Source organism: Diceros bicornis, chromosome 17 (assembly GCF_020826845.1).
Source record: "Diceros bicornis minor isolate mBicDic1 chromosome 17, mDicBic1.mat.cur, whole genome shotgun sequence".
Taxonomy (NCBI): Eukaryota; Metazoa; Chordata; class Mammalia; order Perissodactyla; family Rhinocerotidae; genus Diceros; species Diceros bicornis.
In genome coordinates this window covers 48,515,060-48,542,800 of record NC_080756.1, presented here as the reverse complement: position 1 = coordinate 48,542,800, position 27,741 = coordinate 48,515,060, and the positions used below count along the sequence as shown (strand labels likewise).

Sequence of the window (27,741 nt, the reverse complement as noted above, 5' to 3'; positions counted from 1 at the left end):
CCAGGAGAAAGCTTTTAAGAACACCCACGGAAAGCCTTATTTCCACTATCTAATTCCATTAACAAAGAGAGGAGAAATTTTAAAATTCCAAGGCACTTAGTTACTAATCTGATTCTGGCCTACATGTGGCTATTCAATAAATACTTGTTAAATTAAACTGATTCAAGGTTTTATTTACTCAACCTACTTAAAGCTTATGTAAACCCCTTGGAGATTTGTGTCAAGCTGTTAAGTTGGAAAATATATGAAAAGTAGTATTTTCAACAGACCGGCTTTCCTCTTAATGAGCTTTATGAGCTTAGGGTAAACCGGGGGGGGGGGGGGGGGGGGGGGGGACGGGTTCTAGGAGAGAGGACGGGAAGGAGGAGGTGAGGAGGAGAGAGGAGAAAAGCCTGTTTCTGTCATTTCCTGCATTTGTCTTCATTGCTATACTTATTAGCCAGCTACTGCCCTCTAGCGCTCATTGTATAAAGATCTCACCTGAATTCCATTTTTATCTTTAAAAATCCTGGTGACACCAGGAAGGCACCAAAGTTCTCGTTTTGCAGATAAGCAAATTGAAGTTCAGAGAGGTGAGGGGTCAAACAGACCGAGACGGCCTCCGGGATTCTTAGTTACCCCACTGTAATGAGTCTGGCAAACTCTCTCTATTAAAAGCACTTCTCAGATATTTCAATAACTAATCAATAAAAACTACAGCTTACTAATCATTTAATAATAATTTTAAGTGCTATCTATTATTTCAAATGTTATTCCAAATAAAGCCAAAATTGACTGTTGGTCAAGTTTAGAAAGGATTTATAAATAACATTGTTACACTTTAAACTTAGTAAAGTTTAGAAAATGCCTATGTTACTTTTTTGTCTGGGAAAAAAAAATAGTTAACCAAAACAGACCCAAAGCAGCTTTGGTCATTTATCAGAACTGACTTCTCATCATCTCCACGTAGGCTAATATTCTGCTAGGATTCTCCCAAAGGAACCTCTTTGCTCACTGATGGGAAAAGGGGGGGGTTGTCATTTTAACTTAGAAAACATATTTTCATCATTTAATCATTTTACTGGTGGGAATAAACTGAAAGTTATCCAGCTGGATGTGTCACTTACAAGAACGTTACTGAGTAACAAAAGATTTATTCAAACATTTAATTGGAAGGAAATACATCTGGAATAAGTTTTATTGGAATTCATATAAAAAGGAAAGTAAATCGATGAGAATTAATATTATAAACAGTTGACTTTATCTGGAACCAGAAATATTAACGAATTGGAGCCTAGAAGTCAACCATTTTTCCCTGCAAAAAGCCAGTCGCTTTCCAATTTATATGGCAATTATACTTTATTACTTTAGGGAGAGCTTTGTTTTCAGATATTTTAGAGACAGATCACTCAAATTACCTATTTGTTTCCTTTCCCCGCTTCTCTTCAAAAAATAAGCAAAAAGAAAGTGGTAGAGGGCATTTGCCTGTCTTCAAAATACTTCAAAAACCCTGCTGAGATCAGCGAGTCAGCAGAAACTCACTGCATTTGGGCCACTAGGAACTACATGAATTAAGAGACATCTAGTTTCGTTCTTAGATGTCAACATAGATCCCATTGATCAAATAATCAAGTCTCGAGTAACGTTTCCTGCGGAGGGATTCTGAGAGCATTCTACCCAGGAGGACAAGGCCTATGGCGAGGAACAGAACACCAAAGAGCAGGGTCCCAATGAGAAGCCACTTTTCAAATGGAAGGCCGCGTAGACTTTGTGGAACACTGCTCAGGGAGGAACTGCCTGGACTGGCCTTCCTATTTTCCTGGGAAGCAGTTTCGTTCACAGTGGAAGAATCCACATTGGACAAAGGAAGTGTAGCAGGGTTATGGGCAGCCTCTGTGCTCAAAGTTAGGTTGGAAATTTCTCTAGAGGGCACCGTTTCTCGTGGGCCTGTGAAACTTGTAGGTGCCTGAAAGATGGCAGTTGGAACGGCTGTTGTAGTCATGCCAGCTTGGGGTGTAACCACAGCACGTGTCAAAACTGTAAAAATGAGGGCTGTGGGAGGCTGAGAAGTGACCGTGGCAACAGGTAGAGATGAGGTGGCCTTCTGTGGCTGAGAAGTCACAGAAGGTACCACGGGAGCACTGGTGGCGGGGAGAAAGGCAGGCTTTGGAGTGGCAGAGATGCTATGTAGAGGTGCCTCAGCCACTGTTGTGAGGAATGTTGTCACATTTTCAGGCAGCAGATGAGCTACGTTGTGTTCTGAGGAAAACCGTGAACTCGGAGAATGGCCTTCTTCTTTATAAACAGGGAACCGTGTACTCGCTGGATCAATCTTGAATAGTTTCTCTGAGTGATCTGAGGACCCAGACTTCTGAGAAAATGCCTCTCTCCATAAGATATCTGTGGGCTCTAAATCACCTGTCAGAGGAGGGGCCGTGGGAGCAACTGCTTGTGAAGACTGGCCGTGGAAGAGAGAACCTTCCTGGGCTAACTCTTGCTTCGGGAAGTCAGTTTTGGCCAAAGATGGAAAATCTGCAAATGTAAAGAAAATAAAAGGGAGACAAATATTTCCACGCTGAGGTAGGTTAAAAAAGTCAAACGTATCAGCTTGTTCCATAAGTCCCCAAAGTGTTGACACTTGCCATTTCACTGAAACTTGTGCAAAATGGAAAAATACAAATTGCTAAATCAGAACCTGATGACACTGCCTCTCCACCACATGCTGTGGTTTATTTCTAGAGCGATGGGACAGGAGAGAAGAAATGTGTGGAGGAGGATCAGGCAAATTAAGGAAGAGGTGGGAGAAGCAGAGCAGAGCTCAGCACGGGCAGCAAGAGCTTTAGGCAGAGGGGGACGCTGAAGGGGCCAAGGCCAGGGAAGAAAGCTGGCCCACAATGATGTGGCAGGATGAAGACTGGCAGGGAGATGGCAGTGTGAGGCACGAGCTCCTGCAGGCTGTGCCAGCTGGGACTGCAATGACAACTGGGAAGCAAGCACTCACTAGGAGAGATGTCACAGTGGGGGCGGGCACAGGCGAGAAAGGTACATGGAGGCAATGGGACAATGAGGAGAAGAGGCAGAATCCTGGGTTTTCGCCTTTGACAGGGAGGAGGAGGAGGGAGCCAGGAGGGTCTGGTCTCCTCTGAGGGCAGAGCCCACAGCAGCAGCAGAAGGCTGATGACATTCTTCCATCAAAACCCAGGTTTCAGCAGCATGCTCAGGGGAGAGAGGCAATCTGGGAGATTTAATTTTGACTCTCAAAAATTAAAATTTTAGGGCCGGCCCCGTGGCTTAGCGGTTAAGTGCATGCGCTCTGCTGCTGGCGGCCCGGGTTCGGATCCCGGGCGCGCACTACTTCTCCGGCTATGCTGGGGCCGCGTCCCACATACAGCAACTGGAAGGATGTGCAGCTATGACATACAACTATCTACTGGGGCTTTGGGGGGAAAAATAAATAAATAAAATCTTAAAAAAAAAAAAATTAAAATTTTAGCGCCAAAGTCTCACGGTCTGAGGACAATGGGACCAATATTTGAAATCACGACGGCCACGCTGCTGACAAAAAGAGCAGAAAACCACACAGTCCCGACTCCTGCTGAGGAGGAATCAGCCTCAGATCCTCCCCACACGGGAGAAAGTTTAGTATTTTGCTCTCCGTCACACACACAATTCACCACAGCTCAAACCAGAAAGGCTTGCTAAGGCAATCAGGTGCAGGCAATGATCACTGGAATCGCTCTCTTTGCTCTGCTGCTTGGCTAATCATTTCACTTACATTAGAACTGCAGAAAACCCAACGAAGGAAGCAAAGGAATTTCTTCACATTTATTGGTTCATTCTCCCCTCGTCTCTTTCCCTTTTCTTCTTCAGCTCCCCTCAATGCCAGTTTCTAAGCTAGATCTCACTCTCCTCTCTGCTAACAAACTGATCCAGAGGCAACTTCAGATGTGTAATACCTTTGACTATTCTATCTTCACACCTCCGAGAGGTCCTTTAGAACTGTCACTTATTAATCCATCAAGGACAAGGGTCAGCAAATTATGGCCTGAGGGTCAAATCTGGCCTGCCACCTCTCTTTGTATGGCATGTGAGCTAAGAATGGTTTCTGCATTTTTATTTTTTTATTTTTATTATTTTTAAAATTTTATGACTCTTTTTTTTAAATGACTGCCTTTTTTTTTTTTTTTGAGGAAGATTAGCCCTGAGCTAACATCTGTTGCCAATCTTCCTCTTTTTCTTTTTTCTCTCCAAAGCCCAAGTACATAGTTGTATATCCCAGTTGTAGGTCCTTCTAGTTCTTCTATGTGACGCCGCCTAAGCATGGCTTGATGAGCAGTGAGTAGGTCTGCGCCCAGGATCCAAACTGGCAAACCCCAGGCTGCCGAAGCGGAACGTGCAAACTTAACTGCTATGCCACCAGGCCGGCCCCCAAGTTTCTGCATTTTTAAATGGTTGAAAAAAATAAAAAAGAATGACATTTTGTGACACATGCAAGTTATATGAAATTCAAATTTCAACGTTCATAAATAAAGTCTTATTGGCACACAATCATGCTCATTTGTTTACATATTGTCTGTGGCTGCTTCGTACTACAAGGGCAGAGATGAGTAGGCACGACAGATTGCATATGGCCCACGAAGCCTAAAACACTGCCCTGAAAAGCCTAAAATACTTATTATTAGGCCCTTGACAGAAAAAGTTTGCAGACACCTGCTCTAGGATATAATACACTACTCTAAAATAATTTGGATGCCTGAAATTCCTCTTTCCTCCAACAATGACAAGAGTTTCTGCTGCAGGTGAATTCACATTCATAGAGACAGCATCACAACAAGATAAACAGCACTTATATTTTTAGGTAGTATCAGATATTGAAAAAGAGAGCAAGACTCAACATATTTCATTTATAGTTTAAAAAAAAAACTATTTAAGAAATTGCTCTGTAATGTTTGTGAACTCAGAACTTAAATAAAGCTGCTGACAAGAATGACCAAAACAGCTGTCTTCTTTCTCAAGAACACAAGCTCAGGGGCCAGCCTGGTGGTGTAGTGGTTAAGTTCAGCACACTCCGCTTCGGTGGACTGGGGTTCACAGGTTCAGGTCCTGGGCGCAGACCTACACCACTCATCAAGCCATGCTATGGTGGCGTCCGACATACAAAATAGAGGAAGACTGGCACAGGTGTTAGCTCAGGGCCAATTTTCCTCAAGTCAAAAAAGAGGATTGGCAACAGGTGTTAGCTCAGGGCCAATCTTCCCCAAAAAACAATGCAAGCTCAAATAAAACAAACCTAGGGCTAGTCCCATTTCTTGATAAGATTCATCTACAGGCAAAGAGCCTAGAACCACACAGGGACCTTCCACACCTGCTCCATTTACCTTACCGCTGATGTTTGCCATTGGGGCGTGGTGCTTTCTCTCTCTCACACGGAAATGAGCCACAGAGGGAACTGGGAATTAGCCTTGTGCCCTTATCCCCTCTTTTCAGTTTTATTTTCAAGTGACTTCACTAAATAAAAAACTTAGGGACTGACTACTACTTGGAAACCAGCTGAGCAAACAGACTCCCAATTTATTCTATTTCTGAATTCCCCTATTCTAATCCTTGGTAGAAATGACATTCCACAAAGCAGCAAAAAAAAAAAAAAAAAAATTAAATAATGCCAAGCTGCAATGGTTTTATAGAATGAACAGAGTACTCTGTCATCTTCCAAACTTTCAGTCTGTAAATATTAGTCAATCATTTATAGGAAATAGAGTTCACCTGGAAACAAGCCACCCAACAGATATCTATTTCATTTCACTCTAAACAGGAGGCAGATCATTTATTTTTACGGGATAATCTCAGTCCATCAACAAGGGCAGATCCATAAATAGAATTACAAACACAATTTGTAAACATCCTGTAGATATAAATAGGCTGCTGCACACTATGTCCCTTTGTCCCTAGATATCAACCAACCTGCTCTGAGCTGATGGCGCCCCCTGGCGGCTGCCACAGGAACTGTCTGATTCTAATTCCACTTCATTCACACTTGACCTTAAAAATAGGTTTATGCACATGCCAAATTCCCTTTCCTCCCATTTCCTTTGCAGAGAATCTTTACCACATACTCTCTCCTTTATATACACATTACAAAAGCAACCACATTATAGAAGTATTATGAAAATCATAAAACAAATTCAACTATAATTTCTAACATTACATCCCAGCAACTATTAACATTTCTGTATACTTCAAAGTCAAAAATTTTTTCATGTAACTGAAAAATAAGTGGATGCTGTTCACTTGAAATTTAGGTGAATTATGGTTTATTTCTACACCTCAAACTTATTTTTTAATATCTGCATCATCTTCCCTCAAGTGCCATCATACTTTACACCCAACCATTCTCTCTGACAACTGGACATTTATGCCGCTTCTAGTTTTTCACTTTTTAAGCTAATTATACAATAAACAGCTTTACACCAATAGCTTTTTCTTGTTTTGGTGGTGTTTCTTTGGTATAGATTTTATGGAAGTAGAATTACTGGATTAAATTACCTATAATTTCTTGAATATTCTGCTTGAATTGTGAAATAGATGACAGACATAGAGAATACACACTGATAGTGGAAGAAAGGACAGAACGAAGAAGAGGTAGTGAGGAGGGATAATGAGGCGAAATGTGACGGTCCAACTTCCACATGATGGGAGCTCCTGCAGCTGAAGAACAAATGTTCCAATCAGTGTCTTGAGCCCTGACCCCTTTGGAAACTCAGACTGGGGTATCCATTTCCTGCTGGATACCGCCCCCTTGCCACGCCCCCACTCCCCGGGTATATAACAGGCTCTGCGATGTTCCAGGTGATCAAAGAGGAACAGTGAGAAGCCATATCCATACCACACTGTGGGTCCCCAATGTTTTTAGCCGAGATTACATACATACAGGCAGCAGAAGTGAAGGAGCCACACAGATCCAAGCAGCCACCCTGGCTGCCGAAGCCCCAAAAGGGCAGGAGGAGACAAGATACTGTCCACGCAAGGTAGGGTCTTGAGTGTCCTGAGACGCCTAATTTGTTCTGTTCCATAGTCTTTTAAAAAAATTATTGTTTTTTAAAACCGTGGTAAAATATACATACGATTTACCACTTTCACCCTTTTTTAGCGTACAGTTCAGCAGCATTGAGTATATTCACACTGTTGTGCAGCCACCACCATCACCCATCTCCAGAACATTTTTCATCTTTTATGTGCCGGTCCTTTTATACTCGGGCTTCCATCACTACTTAGGAAGAATTTACACAAAAAATCTGTGCTTTATGCTCCTCTTTAAGGGAATGTTTGATACATCAGTTTTCCTGGTTCAAGAACAAAACTCAGACACAGCCTCACCCAGGGGACGAAGCAGAGTCAGTGCCCAGGCACCCTGGGCAGTATCATTCCCCGAAGTACTTGCACACAATACAGTCAAGGGAGGACCCTCGATGACACTCCCCCTCCTGACCCCAAAAGCACTTCTCCTCAAATCTTCCCCAGCTCAGCAGACGGTGCCACCATCCATCTAGATGCTCAAGCCAAAAACTAGGACTCAGCTTCAGCGCTTCTCTTTTCCTTGTCCCCCACAGCCACACTATCAGCAAGTCCTGTCAACTCCACCTCTGCAACAGCCCACATGTTTACTTGTCTCCACCTCCTCTACCAACTCCCTGGTCCACAATACCACGGCCTTTCACTTGGACCTCGCCCCCGTCTCCTACCCCTCTTCCCACATCCCCTCCTGCTGCTGTGTCCTTGTCACAATGAGCTTTGAGAAATCACCTTTAAAACACCACACTACACGTCTGCTTAAAAACCTCCAACGGCCTCCCATTACATACCTAGAATCAAAACTCTCTCCCTGGCCTAGAAAGCTGTATGTGACCTCCCTCCTTTCCTTCCTTCTTGCATATCACTCTTTACATGGCTCACTATGAGTCAGCCAGCTGGGACTGGAGTGTTTGTTCTTCAGACACTCCAAAACCATCCTGCCTTAGGATATTGGAACAGCCTGTTTCCTCTGCCTGGAAGGTCTTCCCATGACCTTCTCACAGCAGGCTCGTCACTGTTCAGACCTCAGTTTATGAGTTACTTCTTCACAGATGCTTCCTCTGATCACCTAATCAAGAGGGTCCACCCAGTGATTATCTATCACACTTTCTTAGCTCAATTATCTGCATAGCACTTGTGACTATATTTTCCTGATTATTTATTTATTAAAGTTATTCTCTCTCACTCCTAAAACAGAAGTTCCAGAAGTGAGAACCTTGTTTTCCACGTTTAGTGTTGTATCTTTGTATTCTTGGTGCGTAAGAAGTGTGGGGCACACAGGAGATGCTAAATGATATTTGTTGTTTATTGAGTAAATGAACAAATAGAATATTATTAATAGCCAAAGGTTTAATGACAAACACTTTCTAAAACTCAAATAAAAGGAAATTTGATACTACAAGCATTTCATTCTGAAAAATTAACAAGCCAAAATCTCACCAAGATATATCCAAATAATTATATTATTGTTTGTTTATTTTCTGTATTCTGAACAAATATGTAAGTTCCAAACATGAAGACTGTATTTCCAATGCCTTGCACAGAATTTGGCACACAGTTGATGCTCAATAAATACTTCCCGAATGAACTTCCCTCCAGGTCTGGACAATAAAATCTAGTGAGTTTTATTTCAGAAAATGTGATTGTAAAATAACTGGAACCTAATGACAAACATACTAGAAATTTATATATTCACATGGGTCTTAAAACCCTTTCAAAACAAGAGACCTGTACGCTTATTCCAGTGTGGCTAACGTTGTTCTAAAGGGGTGTTTCAAAATGTTTTCATGAAAGGTCTGTGTACCTTTTATCTTAGGAAAGTAAAAATAAAAACAAAAACAAAATACTATCATTCAGAGGTCTTTCATTGGAAAAAAGATGATCAGTTTAATAAATTGAATTTTAAATGATGAGATTTTTCTGGTGTGCCTCTACATTTGTGACCCCCTTTGGTAGTCTTATTTCGACTCTTTTGTAGAAAATCTTTCACATGAATCATGTCCTTAAATAATTCCAGTCACAAAAGAACAACGTTTTTATTACCTCTAATTATCCTGTAACTCATAAGTCCCTTTGCTGGTTTCAGTGGACAGGCTTCCTCACTGGGACAGAAAAACAGGTAGCAGTTGGGTTGTCTGGCTGTTTTTCGCGTGTCGAAGATCATCAAGTTACACGCCTTATCCCCTGCAATGAAACATTTCATAAGCATTATTTTGAAACAGGATTTTCTTAAGAGTAGGGCCAGCAGGAAGAACTTCATTTATTCTGGTGTCCAACACAAACACCTCTGTTCACTTGCTTGCTGACTGCTGAATCATTTCCTTTTCCTTAGTTTAGTCCTTAAAGCAATTTATAAAGACATGGGGTTTAAAAATCTGAAGTAAGGAAATTTTGGCAAAACCAATGATTAATAGTACATTTAATTCTTTAGGCATAAGCCTTCTATTTGCTAAAATATCCATCAAAGTATACATAGAAATCCTGACTTTGCAATCTTTACACAACTCACAGGTGAGTTGGGCCTTTAGAAACGGCTCTAACCCTAATGATTGATGTATCTCTTGCAAGCTGACGGCATCTCAGACACCTATGAAGCCAGGAGTCTGGCTTTGTGGGGTGAAGTCGGTAAATTCTGCATCATTCATATCATGCCTCCTTCCACATAGGATCTGAGTACTATATGGAATGCAAAGTCAATGTTTTATTTTTTATTTTTTGCTGAGGAAGATTGGCCCTGGGCTAACATCCTGCCCATCTTCCTCTACTTTTTTTTATATACGGGACTCCTGCCACAGCATGGCTTGATAAGTGGTATGTATGTCTGTGCCTGGGATCTGAACCTGCGAACCCTGGGCCGCTGAAGTGGAGCAAGCAAACTTAACCACTACACCACCAGGCCGGCCCCCCTCAATTTTTAATTTTTATCGGAACTATTCTTCTTTTGGTTTTTTCTCCACGTTTCTGCTCTTCCTTATCATTTTTGCTTTTCTATTTTCCTTCTTTCCCCACTTTTCACTCTTAACTTTCATTTCTGGCCTCTTTTTCTCTTCCTCTGACGTCCAGTAGAAATTACTCTTCTATTCATCATGGCCCAGAGTTGGCTTTGGCCTCAGTCTGGTGCAGTCTCACATCTTGGCCTGTAACCCTTGAGGGATCAGTATACCCCAGGATAGGTTGAAGGTTAGGAGGCATACAGCCTAATTATTAAAACCCATGCTCTTTCTCACCACACACACACACACACACACACACACACACACACACACACACACACGACGTAACTGTGTTAACTAACCTTATTGTGATGATAATTTCACGATATACACATGTATCAAATCATCACCTCTGTATATCTTAAATTCACACAATGTTATGTGGCAAATATACCTCAATAAAGCTGGAGGGAAAAAAACCTACATGGTCTGCCAACTGTCACTACCACTTCTTCAAATCAAGCCATGGTTAGGGATCAACCTTGACTCCCTGGATGGGAAATAAGACTTAGCTTCTGAAGGGTTTTTATCATGTCATCTCTCCACTACCCAGGTAACAAGAGAGATACTTTAGCTTTTCCTTTCTCAGTAATGTGATAATTCTGCAATACCATTTTTTGGGGGCACTTGGGTAAAGGTGAGGTATAAGTCCCCCAAATTGTATGCAAAATTTTTTGTCCTTTGCATTTATAGGTATTTTTCTAGAGTCCGTGGCTATAAATAAATTACTTAAGTGTTTTTTGAAGCCCCACACAGTTAAAAACCATTCCTCAATAAATGAGGAAAAAGTCAAATGCATTAACTGAGACCACAATTACCTCTGCTTACAGTAAAGCAGTAACCGCAATTTTGTGTGCAGAATAAAGCAGCAAACCCTCATTTCCTACTAAATGTGCATCATGGAAGTGAAGAGAAATGCAAGGTTTCCTACGGGGCCAGGAAATAGCCACACAGCCTTCAGTCCTGTTTGCAGGGGAAGTTTCTATTTCACATAAATGTTGATATCGACATTTCAAGAAAAACTAGAAATTTAAATGAAATCTCTGTAATTTCCACAAATCACTTCTATAAAGAGTGTCCCAAAGTATACTGCTCAATTTGAGAAGATCATTGAAAGGTTTTTGCCTCCTGACACCAAATACGTGGTGTCTTTTCCATACTAATTCTCCAATTCTCTGATTCTTCTACACTAACTGGGTGTCCTACAATTCAATTCAATTCTGACACTAACTTGTTAGTGTCAGATCCCACAGGTTTCAGAGCTCAGTCCTGCCTGCCCTCACTTCAGATGCCAGTCACAAGTATCAGGTTACTCACATTTCTGCCAACTTAGCTACAAATTCAGGTTCCCACAATCCCCACCCCAAGTTCAATAATTTACTAGAACTACTCACAAAACTCAGGAAAATGCTATACTTACTATTACAGTTTATTATAAAGGATACACATGAACAGCCAGATGAAGAAGTACCTAGGGTGAGGTCCAGAAGGTTCCTGAGCAGAGGAGCCTTTTTCCCTGTGGAGCTGGGGTACACCATCCTCCTGGCACATGGATATGTGTTCACCAACTTGGAAGCTCCCAGAACCCACTGTTTGGGGGTTTTTCTTACATAGGCATAATTGATTAGATCATTGGCCACTGGTGACTGAATTCAATCCCCAGCCTCTCTCCCCTACCTGGAGGTGGGGGGGCAGGGGGTGAAAGGTCTAGGCTTCTAATCAAGGCTTGGACCTTCTGGTGACTAGCACTCATCCTGAAGCTATCCAGGGCCCCATCAAGAGTTCTCTCATTAGTATAAACTCAAGTATGGTTGAAAGGGGCTCATTTGAATAACAAAAGCAGCTCCTATGCTCAGGAAATTTGAAGAGTTTTAGGAACTCTGTGCCAGGAATCAGAGACAAAGACCAAATATATATTCCTTCCTTCCCTCCTACCCTCCTTTCTTCCTTCCTGTATCACAACCATTATAGAAAGAAAAGGAAGTAAAGATCAAAGGGAAAACATATGATTTGCTTGACTAATAAGTCAAGTAAAAATCACTAGTCCAACATTCACTAGCTCTTTTAGGCTCTGATGGCAAGGCCTTGTCCATCTTATTCCCTGTTTTATCTCCAGCACCTAGCAAGGCATTAGGTGCTCAATAAATTTAGTGTTTTTTCCCATTTAGGGAATTAGGAGAGGGTCATAAACAACTGAAAAACGACCACTGTTTCACTTAGGTATATACTTCTCTTTTCAGGTCATGGGTTTAGAGCCTGAATCATGCAAAGGTATGGTTCAAACTTGTGGGCCTCAGTTTCCTTCCATGTCATGGGAATGAGTCAGACTGAACGACTTCCCATGCCCCTTCGAGTCCTGGAAGCTGCAATTAGTGGCCAGTGTGTCCTGACTCACCTTATGCCAGCAGCTCCAGGAAAGGGAGATAAAATGGAAGTTTCGTACTTTCACTTAAAAACAAATGCTAGGGGCCGGCCCTGTGGTGTAGTGGTTAAGTCTGGCCTTCTCTGCTTCGGCAGCGCAGGTTTGCAGGTTCAGATCCCGGGTGTGGACCTACACCACTCATCAAGCCATGCTGTGGTGATGACCCACATACAAAATAGAGGAAGACTGGCACAAATGTTAGTTCAGGGCTAATCTTCCTCACCAAAAAAAAAAAAAAAAAAATCAAATGCTGATTTTTCTATGGGATGAGTTAAGAATTTTATTTCTTGTCTCAACTCCATTTCTCTGTTTAAATGTTCTTTGTAATATCACACTGTATTCCAAAACCCCATGATGATGGTAGCAAAGGATTTAAATAGGATTTTGTTTTCAACATCTTAGATGCCTGTTAGAACATAACACCAGTGGTTCTCAACCTTTTTTCTACACAAACACCTAAGTGATATACTCATACACTCATCAGCTTAGGGGAGGGGAGAGCACATTTGTGGAACATTCCTCCAGTGATTGTGTCACCCACCGTTCTATCCCATTGAAAATCACTAGTATAAACTATTTAGCCACATCAACCAGCTACTTATGTCACAAAACACATGGGATAAAGAGTTGCCACGTGACTACTACTTACCTGATATGCTTTTTGTTGAACAGCAAGAATCAATGCAGTCTTCTTGAGTTAAGGTATGGATGGGCTCATTGCCCCTGATTCCCTTAGAAAGAGATGCCTGGATGTCAATGACAACATCTTCTAGACTCTTGGTGGAGCAATTCTGACTGGTGGACAGCCTTAGTGTCAGGAAACAAATTATTACAAAAGTGTAAGTCAAGCTCCATTCTTGCTTGAAGAACATTTTAGGCTTCAGTGTGGTCAGCCTTCAAAAGTCAAGGATAACCCTCCCTCTGGTCTTAATTTGCTTCAAGAAGATTGCACAGATGATGGAATTTCTCTCTAGAACAAAAATAGAAAATCAACAATGAGTTTTGTTTCTTTTAACAAATTTACAAATTTGTTAAATAACAAATTGACTTGAATTTCCTTCAAGTCAATGTAAATGACTCACAATTTATAGAAAGACAGAAATAAAAATGTATTTTTTATTCATTTCACTTTTAATAGGTTTGAGACAACTTTTCATTAAAAACTTGATAAAGAACTAATAGGCACAAACACGTATACTACCCCATCAATGCTTAAAAGCTGACAAGTGTCTGTGAAGGAAGAGGTATAAACAGTAGGCCTGCCTCAGAGTTCTGGAATCCCTCGTCTTCTTGCCTCTCCTGACCAGAAGGGGAGAGGACACAAAATCTCAAGACACTGATGAAGCAGTGACAAAAGGAGTTATTTTGAAGTATAATTATCAAATTAGTTTTTTAAACAAGTGTACAAAACTCTAATGAAAGAAATCAAAGAATATCTAAAGGAATGGAGAGATACTCCATGTTCATCAATATTGTTAAGATGTCAGTTTCTTCCCAACTTGATCTATGGATTCAATGCAATCTCAATCAAAATCCCAGCAAGTTATTTTGTGGATCTCAACAAACTAATTTTAAAATTTACATGGAAATGCAAAAAGGCCCAAAATAGCCAACACAATACTAAGAAGAATAAAGTCGGAGGACTGATACTGTCCAACTTCAATACTTACTATAAAGCTACAGTAATCAAGACAGTGTGATATTGGTGAAAAAACAAACAGATCAATGGAACAGAATAGTAAGCCCAGAAACAGACCCACACAAATATAGTCAACTGATCTTTGACAAAGGAGCAAACATAATTCAACGGAGAAAGGATAGTCTTCTCAAAAATGGTACTGGAACAACTGGACATCCACATGCAAAAAATAAATCTAGACATAGACCTTACACCTTTCACAAAAATGAACTCAAAATGGATCATAGACCTAAATGTAAAATGCAAAACTATAAAACTCCTAGAATACAACATAGGAGAAAATCTTTGTGACCTTAAAGTAGGTGATGAGCTTTTAGATACAACATCGAAAGCACAATCCATGATAGAAAAAATTGATAGGTTGGACTTCATTAAAATTTAAAACTTCTGCTCTGCACAAGACACATTAAGAAAATGAAAAAAAATGCCAAAGACTGGGAGAGAATATTTGCAAAACACATATCTAATAAAGGACTGGTAGCCAAAATATACAAAAACTCTCAAAACTTAACAATAAGAAAACAACCCAATTAAAAATGGGCAAAAGGGGGCCGGCCCGGTGGCGCAAGCGGTTGGGTGCGCGCGCTCCGCTGCGGCGGCCTGGGGTTCGCTGGTTCGGATCCCGGGCGCGCACCGACCTACTGCTTGGCGGGCCATGTTGTGGCGGCGTCCCATGTAAAGTGGAGGAAGATGGGCACAGATGTTAGCCCAGGGCCGTCTTCCTCAGCAAAAAAAAGAGGAGGATTGGCGGATGTTAGCACAGGGCTGATCTCCTCACAAAAAAAAAAAAAAAAAAAAGGGCAAAAGAAGTGAAAAGACATCTCACTAAAGAAGATATACAGATGACAAATAAGCACATGAAAAGGTGCTCAACATCATTGTCATCAGGGAATTGCAAAGTAAAACGAGATACCACTACTCACCTATTAGAATGGCTAAAATCAAAAAAACTGACAGTACCAAATCCTAACAAAAAACTGCATGCAAATGCTTACAGTAATTTTATTCATAATTGCCAAAAACTCGAAGCAACCAAGATTTCCCTCAATAGGTGAATGGATAAACAAAATGTGGTACATCCATACAATGGAATATTATTCAGCAATAAAAAGAAATGAGCTATCATCCCACAACAAGACACAGAGGAACCTTAATTGCATATTGCTAAGTGAAAGAAGCCAGTCTGAAAGGTATGATTCCAACTATATGACACTCTGGAAGAGGCAAAACTACATTGACAGTAAAAAGATCAGTGGTTGCTAGGAGGAGGGGAGTGATGAAAAGGTCGAGCACAGGAGAATTTTTAGGGCAGTGAAACTATTCTGTATGATGCTGTAATGGTGGCTACATGTCACTACATTTGTCAAAGACTGTAGAACTGTACAACACAAAGAGTGAACTCTAATGCAAACTGACTTTAGTTAGTAAAAAATAACAAAATAGTTTAAAAATAAAAAAAATCCAGCATATGGTAATAGAGCAGAAGTCCTTGTGCCAGCACCTTCCTTGCTAACCGTTATGTCCAACTTTTGAAACAGTAAAATAAGTAACATTTATATTTCCTACACGCCAGTCTCTATGCTAAGCACTTTACATGTATCATGTCATTTAATCCTTATAAGAATTCTAATGAGATACATCCCATTATTATCCCATTTTTAGTTAAAATAAAAACAACCGTGTGATGTATATGCTTCTTTATTAACCTATTAAATAACAAGTGGCACGTCTCAGAACTGCCATAATTTTGAGGTAGTGTCAAATGTAAATGGTATTTTGAGATATGTGCAATAAGTAATACGACACGAAAATATCTGTGATTTCTACTGGCGGCAAATCAGAGCTACCTCTAACACTACTATCGCTTTTGCCTACATGCCTCTTGAAGAAAATGCTATGTTTCAGTTAGACGTTAGTAAAATAAACTTTTCCACAGAAGTTCACACACTTTCTGAATACTATCCATGGACTCCCCAGGTTAAGAATCCTGACACAGGTTACCTTTTTATGCTGCCACATTTTGTAAGTCTCTTTTCTAGCCCTAAAGAAAACAAAAACAGGAACAAAAGAGAAAAACCAGGCCAATACTTTACTTTGAATGGATTCTGACAGAATCTCTTCTCAAGCTCTTGCAAAGAAACCTGAACTATGCAAGGGGATGCAGTAGGAGCTGTTTTCAGTATGCAGCATCTTCACAGCGCCTGGACTGCGAAAAGAACTAAGGAGTTTATCTTACGAAAGATACTCAACAATTATTAGGTAAATTAATTTTCCTAATCCATTATTATTTAGGCCTTAAAGGCCCAAAGTCAAGTTGAATCTTGTTGAAAGATAGAGGGAAAAGGATACAAGTGGGAGGGAGAGGAAGCACCGGACCTCCAATACCTGCTTAACGATAGTCACTAAAACGTACATATACACAACTGTGTCAAATACTGCAAATCATTTTACTCACTGCATAATCGAACCTAATTTATCAAGATGTTTATAACTACACACACACACCCCCTATAGAATATTAGACAATTAGCAGGTTCAATAATGAATACAGGAGACAAATCATGCAAGGAAAAAATTTCCCTTCCTTTGAGGATATGTATGTCGCTCACTAAACTATTCTTCTGCCTCTCCTGATGACGACGCGGAGCCAGTGCCATTTATGGCAGGTGCTGCTTGCCTGCCTGGAGACCCCCTCTGGGATGCCGCAGCCCCGCAAAGACCCCGCTCAGTCCTTCCTCGCCCCAGCCTGGTCCCTCGCGTGCTCCCGGAGCGGTGGGGGAGCCTCGCCCAGGGCAAGCAGAGGAGCCCCTCTCTGCAGGAGGCGACGCTGCCCGCGGCCGGTCTGGAGGACAGGGCGGAGGCGCCTTTACCTGGCGGCGAGAGGACCGCGGGGGTCCCGGCTGCCCTCCCGGTGCGGGGACAGCTCCAACGCACTCGCGGGGAATGAGTGACGAATCCGCGCCAGGGTCTCGGGAGGGCGGCAGGGGATGCGCCGCAGCTCCAGCCCGCCCGGCAGGTTTTGTGGTGCCCAAGTTCCTGCTTCCGTTGCAGAGGCCGAAAGTTTGCCGGGGGGGAGGGCACATTCCTGCACTGCAACCCGGAGCTGCTTCCTAGCAACGTGGAGCGCGGTCCCCTGGGCACAGGCGGGAGGCGAGCCGCTCGCCGCGGCGAGTCCGGGCGCCCCCGGCCGCGCTGAGCCCCGAAGCCGCCTGCCCTGCAGCCCCAATCCACTCCCCCACGCCGAGCACGGAGGCTGTGGGCGCTGCGAGGGGGCGTGGGCGGGCGCTCGTGCTGGCCCAGGGGTCTGCCGCTGTACCTTCTCGCTTCCTGGAGGCCAGAGAACGCGCAAATACACATGACCAAAGTCAAACAGTACAAACATGTATACAGTGGCAATCTGCTTCTCACTTCTGTGTCCTAGTCTAGTCCTCCTCCCCAGAGGCAGCCACTGAGCGCAGTTTTTCCACATTCACGAGTTTACGGTGTATTCTCTCTGGGGCATGGTTATGAGAATCCCCTTTTGATAATTGGAAGCATGGAGGGTCCTCAATTAGTTGGGTTAAATATTATACGCAAATCAAGCCTCAGAGAAGACACGTGGGATTCTGCAGGATTTATTCTTTATAGGTATGGATTACTGACCTTAAACAAATAGACAGCCAGTTATTTCTCCAGCAAAAATGGGTTTATTGAGGATCAGCAAAGAAATGCAATTCAGGGTTTGCAACCATTGTGAGCCACCTGCAAGTCCCCCCAACAAGCAGAGGAGAAACTCTTCCATCCACACCAAGAGGAAGTTGGGTGGGCCACTGTAAACAAAGAGTTGAAGGTGTAGTGGCTTTTCACTCACTGAATTGTGACAGTCTTTCATTGGCTGAGCTTCCTGCCTGTCAAGAAGAGGAAGTCTTGGGGCCGACCTGGTGGCGTTAAGTTTGCGGGCTCCGCTTTGGCAGCCCAAGCTTCACAGGTTCGGATCCCACGTGTGGACATACCCATGGCTTATCAGGCCATGGTATGCCTGGTGTGGCAGGCATCCCACATATCAAGTAGAGGAAGATGGACATGGATATTAGCCCAGGGCCAATCTTCCTTAGCAAAAAGAGGATGATTGGCAGCATATGTTAGCTTAGGGCTAATCTTCCTCATCAAAAAAATAAATAAATAAAAAGAAAAAAGAAGAGGAAGTCTTTCTTCTTCTTGGGCTCTGCTATCATGTAGGGCGTAAAAGCTTCTCCTTTTGTCCTCCGGACTCCAATTTAATGAGGTTTCTGTTTATTAATTTCCACATTTTCCCCTTTTGATCAAGATCTTTCTCTGAAAGCATTGCTGATCAAGAGTCAGGTTTTTCCGGTTTCATCAGCATTTTGTCCCTTGATGCCAGGAAGTCGTGTCCCACATTGGAGGGAAAGTGCACAGATTGGAAACCTATTGTGGCCACATGTGAGTAACAAGGAAGGGTAGGAGGGAGAACCCTCAGGCACTTTTTATCTAAATCCAAATGTTATTAAGATCATAGGCATTGGAGAACATTTGAAGTGTTATGTCATCATTAAGTTTTGGCAGACAAACTTCCAACAGGCCTGGTCCTGACATCTTGTGAAAGCTGTCTCATCAGATGTCTTCTGCTTCAATTCCAGGAAATCTTTACTTTCAGGTCACCAGATGATGTGGAGGTCCAGTCAGGGTTTGGCGCTTTCTTTAGGTGTGTCTCATGAAGCCAAGGGTCTATTCCCTGGAGTTTGGCAGCACAAGGGTTGGTTAACAGTACCTGATAGGGGCCTTCGGTGAGGTTGGCAGTGTCTTTTCCGGTAGACAAAATCTCCAGGTTGCAAGGCGTGATGCTTAAGGTTTTCATCTCCCTGGAGCACACTGTGAAAAGATTGCTACCAAAACATGGTCATTTTTAATAGAAGCAATTAGGCCTTTGCAATATTAGAGTATATCTCCTTTTATCAGCTGTGGGTCAAAAGAGACAGGAGCCAAGTGCATTGGGTGTCCTGTGACTATCTCAAAGGGAGAGAGTTTATGAGTTCCAAAGGGGGTGGATCTGAGATTCAGAAGGACCAATGACAATGCTTTTGGCCAAGATATTTGGAGGGTCTCTACAAATTTTGCCAATTGACTCTTAATAATGCCATTGGTGCATTTCACTAAACCAGAGGATTGAGGGTAGTGAGCACAGTGAAAGTGTTGTAAAACCAGCCAAACAGTGCAGACTGTTGAAGTACCTGACCAGCAAAATTGGTTTGCCAATCGCTATGAAGTTTGAGAAGAGTTCCCCAGGTAGGGATAATCCTTTCCAAAAGGACTTTAATCACAGAAGAGGCAGTAGCCTGTCTGCAAGGAAAGGCTTCAGTCCAGTGAGAAAACAAACAGACCATGACTAAAACATGCTTATATCCATGAGACCGGGGAAGTTGAATGAACTCCATTTGCCAAACCTCAGATGGTCCATTGGGCAGTTTGAAATGTCTGGGTGCAGTATGAACAGGCTTCTCTGGGTTGTATTTTGGACAAGTGGGACAAGTGAGTAGGCACTTTTTGTGGCCTTATTAATATTTCCCCACCAATATTGATTCTTGAATGCCATCATTTTGTCAGTAGACCAATGGTTTAATGCATGTACAGTAGTTAGCAGTGGCAATTTTAGAGTCTCTGGTAGGACTGGGTTGTTATTTGGTCCAAACCAGAACTTTCTCTTTTTATCAAACCAACAATTGTTGAATTTCCAATCTTGTTTTTCCTTTTTGGAGGCCAATTTTTAGGCTTCTCTAGTCAGTTTTTCTAAGTTATCATTTGGGGCAATATCCCTTTGGACCATGACAGAGGTTTGGCTGATGTTGGTTCCTCCAAGGGCTGTGTTTCTTGCAGAAATATCAGCAAGGTGATTTTCTTTACCTTCCAGAGAGTCAAGTTTAGCATGCCCTGGGATCTTAATAATAGCTAAAGCAGCAGGTAAAAGTATAGCATCTAATAATTCCTGAACATGGGGGCCATTTTTAATTTTATTCCTGCTGGAAGTAAGGAAGCCATGTTGCTTCCATAACATTCCAAAATCATGAGGTATTCCAAAAGCATATCTACTATTAGTATAAATAGTGGCAGTTTTGCCCCTGGGTAAAGTACAAGCCTATGTAAGAGCATATAATTCAGCCTGTTGGGGCAAGGTAGCCATAGGTAAAGGTAGCCAAGGTAGCCATGCTGCCTCAAGGATATCAAAAGGAATTGAAATAGCATACTCAGCACAATATTTACCATTGTCACTTTTTAAATAAGAACTATCAGTAAGCCATGATCCATCAGTGTTAAGCAGTCGTGAGGGACTTTGTTAGTAATGGAGGGGAGAATAGCAGGGTTAAGGTTGTTACAACATGAAAGAGTTATGTGAGGAGTAGTTAACAAAAGGATTTCATAGGAGGTGAGGTGGCTGGCTAAAATATATCGAGTGTGATGAGAATTCAGCAGGGCTTCTACAGCATAAGGTACAAAAATGGTTAAAGGGTGTGAAATGAATTAAGAGAAACCTCAACTAAACTGGAGCTGGGAAGGCATATTGGGGGAGCTCTCACACCCTATCGTACATAATCAATTACTCCAAACAGGGAGAGACATGCTTACATCTCTGACAGGAAGTACAACTACTTTACTAATGAAGGAAGATTTCTCTCCCCACCTGGCAACAGCCCAGCCAATGAGAAAGGCCACAGCTCAGCCAATGAGAAGCTGATGCCACCCTGAACTGTTGCTTTTCCCCAATGGACTTTCGTTTAGAACAGCCCCTCCCTACTTCTCCTTTTTCTCTATAAAAGCAAGCTCCCCTCCTTTGTTCTCTGGATTTGCCTATGGTTCACCATAGCATTCACATCCCAAATTGCAATTCTTTTGACTATTCCCGAATGAATTCATTTTGAGGGTAAAATAACTGGCAAATTTACTTTTTAAGTTGACAAGGGGCTCCCACAACAATTTTCTCAGTGGAACTAACCAAAAGGGCAGTGGTAGTAATGGCTCTAAGACAAGGGTGGTATCCTCGTGCCACAGGGTCCAGTTGCTGGCTATAATACCCTATGGGTCACTGGTGGTCCCTGTGTTTTTGGGTGAGTAGCCCAAGAGCATTCCCTTCCCTTTTCATATACAAAAAGGAAAAAGGGAATCTGATAATTAGGATGTCCAAAGGCAAGTGGGCTCACCAAACTCTCCTTTAAGGCCTTAAAGGCTATGTCATGCGGTTCTTTCCCTAAAATTGGGTTGGGATTGTTGTTGTTTAGTAAAACATACAGAAGTTTGGCCATAGGAGAGAAACTTGGAATCCAATTTCTGCAATAACCAACTAGCCTGAGAAAATCTTGCATTTGGCACTTAGTTTTGGGTTTGGGGAAACTTAGGGCACCATGAAGCCTATCTGGATCTAGGTATAGCCTTTATTCTGATATCACATGCCCTAAACATTGAACCTGGGTTTGGGCAAAGTGCAATTTCCCTTTGGCAACTTCCCTTTGGCGACTTTATGTCCTTTTAAGGCTAAAAGCTTTAGCAAGTGGATGCTATCTTCCTGTGAGGAAGCTTGGGAAAGAGAGCAAAGCAGCAAATGGTCCACATATTGCAACAAAGTAGAGCCCCTAGGGAACTTTATATTATCTAGATCTGCCTTCAGGATTTGTGAGAAATAAGAAGGGCTCTCAGTAAAACTCTGAGGCATTGCTGTCCAGGTGAACTGTTTTCCTTGCCAAGTGAAGGCAAAAGGTATTGGCTAGCTTCATCAACTGGAATGCTAAAGAATGCTGCATAAAGCAATTACCGTAAAGAATTTGCTTCCAGTGGGAATGGATGTTAGTAGAGTATGAGGGTTAGGAACAACAGGGTGTCGAGGGATAACAATGTCATTTATTGCTCAGAAGTCCTCGACAAACCTCCCCCCCCCGGCCTTCGGGTTTTCTCACAGATAAAATAGGAGTATTACAGGGACTAGTACAAGGGAAAATGAGGCCTTGAGCCTCGTAATCCTCTAATATGGGCTTTATATCTTGAAGGGCTTCTTTACTTATAGGGTATTGATAAATTATGGGAAGAGGTTTTGAGGGATCTATTTGAACTTGATGGGAGATGTGCTGTGAATTTTACCAATATCAGTTGAAGATTCTGCCCATAAGGAGGGTGGTAGCTGATTCAATAGGGACAAATTGTCTGTGTTTCCAGAATCAGCTCTAGTACCGTCAGAGACAGAGTAAATAAAAGATGTCAAAGGGTCATTTAATTCACCTGGTTGTGTCACCAACTAGGTGCCTGGAGAAACTCAAAGGTGGGTTTGGAAGCAATTAACTGTTTTTCCAAGTTGTTTCTTTTCCTTTTGTGTGTTAAGGAGATGTAACCACCAACCACCCTGAAACTGACCAAGCCTCACCACAAGAGCTATGCCCATGACCTTTGCCTTATTTTTAATGCAAAGATCTCTCCAGGAGGAGCTTAAGCCTCATTATGTGGGAGCATGTTCTCCAGCTGAGCCCGTGCAAGCAAATACCCACCTCTCCCTTTTGAATATTCATTCCCCAACCAAATAAAAGTTCCTGCTTTCCTTTGTTTGGGGATGCCATGCCTTTGGAAATGATTCCTCATGGTCTCCTATTTGTTGCAAATACATTTTACTTTGTGAGACAACTTTCACTGATGTAGAGTCTTATTTAACTCACTAGGAAGTGAGCCCTCTTGGTTTGGTATCAGTTGGCCATTCTGATGATTTCTGTCAAATTCCAGAATTATTTCCCCCTTTCAGGAGGAAGAAATTCTGGCGTGATACTTTTCCAAGAAGTCTTGGCCTAATAAACGAATAGGGGTGGAGAAACTAAGGAGAAAAGGGTGTGTCTTCCTCAAAGGGCCTAAAGAAATGAGAATAGGTTCAGAGAAGGAACTTTTTGAGGTTGTGGGAGATAAAGATTTGGCCACCCTGAAATATATCTCTTTACCTTGATTGTTTTCTCTGACAGACATTTGACCTCCCCCACTAACTGCCTAAAGAATTTGACATGGTGGCTCCTTCCTGGAACAGATCTTCCATCTGATGGCTGTAATATAATGTAAAATAGATGTTACAATGGGAAAGGCACCAACAAGCCCATCTTGTCAGAAATTCTGTCTCTCTGGCCACATTCTCTAGATGGCCCTGCAAGGAGTTGCCAGACAAATATTTACATTTATAAGGGAAATCTCCATTTGTAAAGGTATCTTCCTCTCTGTATTAGAAAGAGGGAGGGGCCGGCCCCGTGGCTTAGCGGTTAAGTGGTGCGTGCACTCTGCTGCTGGCGGCCTGGGTTCGGATCCTGGGCGTGCACTGACGCACCGCTTCTCTGGCCATATGAGGCCGTGTCCCACATACAGCAACTAGAAGGATGTGCAGCTGTGACATACAACTATCTACTGGGGCTTTGGGGGAAAAAATAAATAAATAAAATTATTAAAAAAAAAAAGAAAGAGGGGGGACCACCTCATTTCTAGAAACTTATCAATGTGGAAGGTGAGGCCTTAAATCTGCATAATAACCTTACTCTTGTTTACTATGCTTTAGCGGTAATCTCCTGTAACTGACACCCCCGACCCCCAACATTCTCCTTTGTCTTTAGCTGAAGATGGTATTTAAAACGAGAATTTCTGCTATTGTGTTGAGAAGCGCAGTGTCCCTGGTTTCTCCCATGTATACATGTTATTAAACTTGATATTATTTTGTCCTGCTAACCTGTCTTGTTAATTATTTGGCCAGTCATAAGAACCTTAAGGGAAAGGGCAGAGGGGGATTCTCCCTCTTCCCCTACAAGGTCTATTAGAAATCCCCAGTCTCTGAATTCTTTTAATACTCTAAGGTACGGGCTGCTTTATAGTAGTGGGGTTGAGCACCCAGAGTGTGGCTCCAGTATCAATCAGAACAGAAAGAGATTCATGTCCAATCTGGAGAAATGTTTCTGCAAGCCAATTAAGAGGGATGACTGAGAAGAGCCCCTGTAGTTCCTTGGAGCCCTGTCATTTGGAGGACATTGGAAAGGCTGGTTAGAGAGCTAAAGGCACCTGAAGTGCTTAAATTTATAACAATCTCTTTTCCAACATCCTGGCTGTCTGCAATAATAGCAGAAACTAGGAGGTTTTTGGTTTCACTTAGGGGCCTTCATTTGCTGGAGGTGAAAATTAAGAATTTTAGTAGTGTTTCTTTTAGGTGGCTCATCTAGAATGGGAGAGAGTTGGTTTGCTAACTAACTAAATCTGGGGTGGACATAGTTTCCATTCCATTCTCATCCTTTTACTACAAGGGAAAGGTCCCAGTGCAGCCCATTAATAAACATAGAGTTAAAAGCTACCTGGGTAGAATCAACATCTGAAGGAAGACCAGATTTTTCCTTAAAAAACATTCTGAAGTCAATTGTAATAGTCATGAACAGGTTCACCAGGTTTTTGTGCATAAGCCTGAATTTTGTGCCAGTCAAGAGGCTTTGAGAAAGCTCTAGGAATTGCCCGATGAAGTCGTCTAGCCATTACCTGAGCCTGATCATACAAGTCAGCAGGTTGGTCTCCTGGTTGTAATTCTAGAAACCTTCAAGATTTTCCCAGTTAGCAGCTTTCATCCACAGCTGGGCCTGCCTTCACCGCCAAGCATATAAACTAGCTGACATAAGTCAGAGAAACCAGGCTGATAAATTTGAATGACTGTTTTAAATTCCTCAGCAAATCTGTGAGGATCTTCAGTTATTTTGGAAAAATCTTTGACTATGGCTCACAGTTCAGCTTTAGTTCAGGGAGTATAAAAAATTAGGTGTTTGGCCTTTGGATCCTCAAAAGCCTTAATTTTAAAGGGACAAGTTCTGCTAGGTTCAGAGGAAGATGGAGCCGGGAGAGGTTCAGGGAAAAGGGGAAGTTTGGTGAGAGAGTTAGTATGGGGGAACTGAGGCTATAGAGGAGGTGTAGATGGTACAGAAGGGAAGGAGGAAGATGGTACCGGAGGTGGGGCCTGAGACAAAGAAATTGGGGAACAGGAACAAGATGGTACTGGAAGAGGGGAATATGAGGATTCTGAAGCCACTTTATCTTTTTTAAATTTTTTGCCTCAGTTAATCTTAAAATGTTATCTTGCAAAGAGGCAATTTTAGTCTTCTGATAACGTTTGGAAGCCTCAAAATAGCAATCGAAATAGGCATTCCATTCAGTTTTGGAAATTACAGATCTATGGTTGTCCAATTCAGTTTTAAGAAAAGTAAGTTTGAGGAGTTCAAAAGTTCCCCACAATGGCCGTTGATATTCTAAATTACTTTTGGTTAAATCGTTCCATTTAGTTAGAAATGCACATGAGGAATGACCGTGGTTTTTAAACATACAATCTGCAGGGATCCCTATGGGCTGGGGGGCGTCCTCTAAATATTCAGATAACTGGGATCCCATTTCTTAGAGATTTTTCTCTAGAGCAAAGGAATAATTCTCAAATAGCTTAAACAGCTCAAACAGGCTGCAAGCTTATTACCAGCCAGTTCCATTAGAACAGCCTGATTTTATTAAGATGGACTGAAGGTTGAATCAACGCAGTTCCAAAGAACAGTCCAGTTCCAAAGGGAGTCAGGCCAAAGTCTTGACCAGCACAGTTCCAATGAAACAGTCCCAAAGTCAGCCCGAAGGCTAGCACAGTTTCAATAGAAATAGTCTGGTTCCAAAAGGAATTGGACTGAAGGCTAGCGCAGTTCCAAGGTACAGCCTGATTCAACAAGTCTGGCTGAAGTGCTACTTGAGTACTCACAGACAAACAAGGCCTTAACCAGAAAAGAATGAAGGCTTAAAATAGATCTTGAATAAAGCCTGGGGAGCCTCAAATGCAAAGATGGGGGAAGCTTGAATCCAGGAGAAAGATTCACCCTCAAACTCCAGGCTGGCAAGAAAAGCAGCGAGCTCAATGGGCTCTGTTGTGGGTAACGCACCTGTTTGCTCACCAGCATCAGAGTCCTCGGGGGTCTTCTCAGGATCCCCGTATGGGCCACCAAAATGTTGACTTTAAACAAATAGACAGCCTGTTATTTCTCCAGCAAAAGGGTTTATTTGGGATAAGCAAAGAATTGCAATTCGGGGTTTGCAACCATGGTGAGGCACGTGCAAGTCCCCTGCAACAAGGGAAGGAGAAACTCTTTTACAGTGTGGAAGAGGAAGTTGGGAGGGCTATTGTAAACAAAAGTGCAGTGGCTTTTCGTTGGCTGAGTTGTGACAGTCTCTCATTCCCTGAGCTTCTCACTGGTCAAGAAGAGGGAGTCTTGGGGCTGGCCCTGGCTCTGTGGCCTAATGGTTAAGTTCAGTGCACTCCACTTCAGTGGCCCAGATTCGGTCCCAAGCACAGACCTATACCACTCATTGGCAGCCATGACGTGCAGTGACCCACATACGAAATAGAGGAAGATTGGCACAGATTGGCAATAGACACTAGCTCAGGACGAATCTTCCTCAGCAAAAAAAAAAAAAAAAAGAGAGAGTCTTTTTTCTTCCTGTTGGGCTCTACTATTGATATAGGGCGTGAGAGTGTCCCTTGTGGCCTCCAGACTCCAATTTAATGAGGTTTTTGTTTATTAATTTCCATGGGCTACTAACAATGAAAACAATGGTATCTGTTATAGTTATTAATATTATATCCCTAACATTTAGCATAGTACCTGGTGCATACTAGGTACTCAGTAAATATTTAACTACAATATATTTGTGCATTGAATGAGTGAGAAAGAACTACTAGGGCATAGGCTGTAGAAGTGTGCTTCTAAATCACTGCTCACTCCACCCCCACTCGCATATACACATACAAATGCAACATTACTAAACCACGAACACTTAACTTGCCAAGTGGTCAAACCTTTGACAATATCTCCACCTTGGTTGGTGTGAAAGAACTTTCAAACCTAAAGCACTATGCAATTGTAGATTATTATTCTAGGCCTGATACAGCCAACAGTTTACATCCTAGTTTTAACCAATAGCTACAGGAAGCATATGTTGACAGAGAATGCCTGTGAACAATGGTCCATTGTGTGAAACTAACTCTACCAGCTGTATCCAGAGGATGACCTACTCTTGAATTACAATAATGTTGCGAACACTTGGTTTTAAAGAGTTACCAAAGACAAGGAAATTCCACAGTGATTTCCCATTGGAGTGATTTTCCTGTTGCAATAAGACACTGATGTACACAGTACATTTTATCTCAGCAGATGATATACTTAAGGGTCCAGAGTATACAGAGGTCACATTCAAAGAATTCATAAAGAATGTGACCTCTCTTTTCTATTGATATAAAGAGAAATGTGACCTCTCTTTTCTACTGATATAAACTAGGTGTTTAAATTAGAAATTATATCCATTGTCACCTCATTGCCTGAAGAGATTCCTGATCTTCTTCTCCTGATACTTAAAAGTCCCATTTATGTGGAAGCAGATTTTTTTTTAAGTATTTTATTCAGAAAACATATATTAAACACTTGCAGGGGAAATTAAAGATCAATAAGACAAGGGATCTACTGTTAAGATGCTTATAGTTCAGTAGGGGAGACAAACAAGTAAATCAATTGTGTAAAGAATAA

At 42.1% G+C, this 27,741-nt stretch overlaps 1 protein-coding gene across 5 annotated transcripts in view; it reads right to left on the bottom strand.

Moving 5' to 3' along the window:
* Positions 1–1,113: 1,113 nt before the first annotated feature.
* MANSC1 (MANSC domain containing 1) overlaps positions 1,114–27,741 on the bottom strand; it is a 33,453-nt gene continuing 6,825 nt past the window's right edge. Inside the window, exons 1-4 of one of the 5 annotated variants that reach the window (XM_058558739.1) lie at positions 17,804–17,920; positions 13,112–13,432; positions 9,091–9,231; positions 1,114–2,511 (exon numbers count right to left, since the gene is read on the bottom strand). In XM_058558739.1, the coding sequence (XP_058414722.1) occupies positions 1,574–2,511; positions 9,091–9,231; positions 13,112–13,334 (1,302 nt within the window). In that variant the 5' untranslated portion in view covers positions 13,335–13,432; positions 17,804–17,920 and the 3' untranslated portion in view covers positions 1,114–1,573. Of the gene's footprint in view, positions 2,512–9,090; positions 9,232–13,111; positions 13,433–16,770; positions 16,928–17,031; positions 17,291–17,569; positions 17,680–17,803; positions 17,921–27,741 lie in introns of those variants that run through there. The other 4 variants (XM_058558741.1, XM_058558737.1, XM_058558738.1 and 1 more) reach the window with 4 other exon arrangements.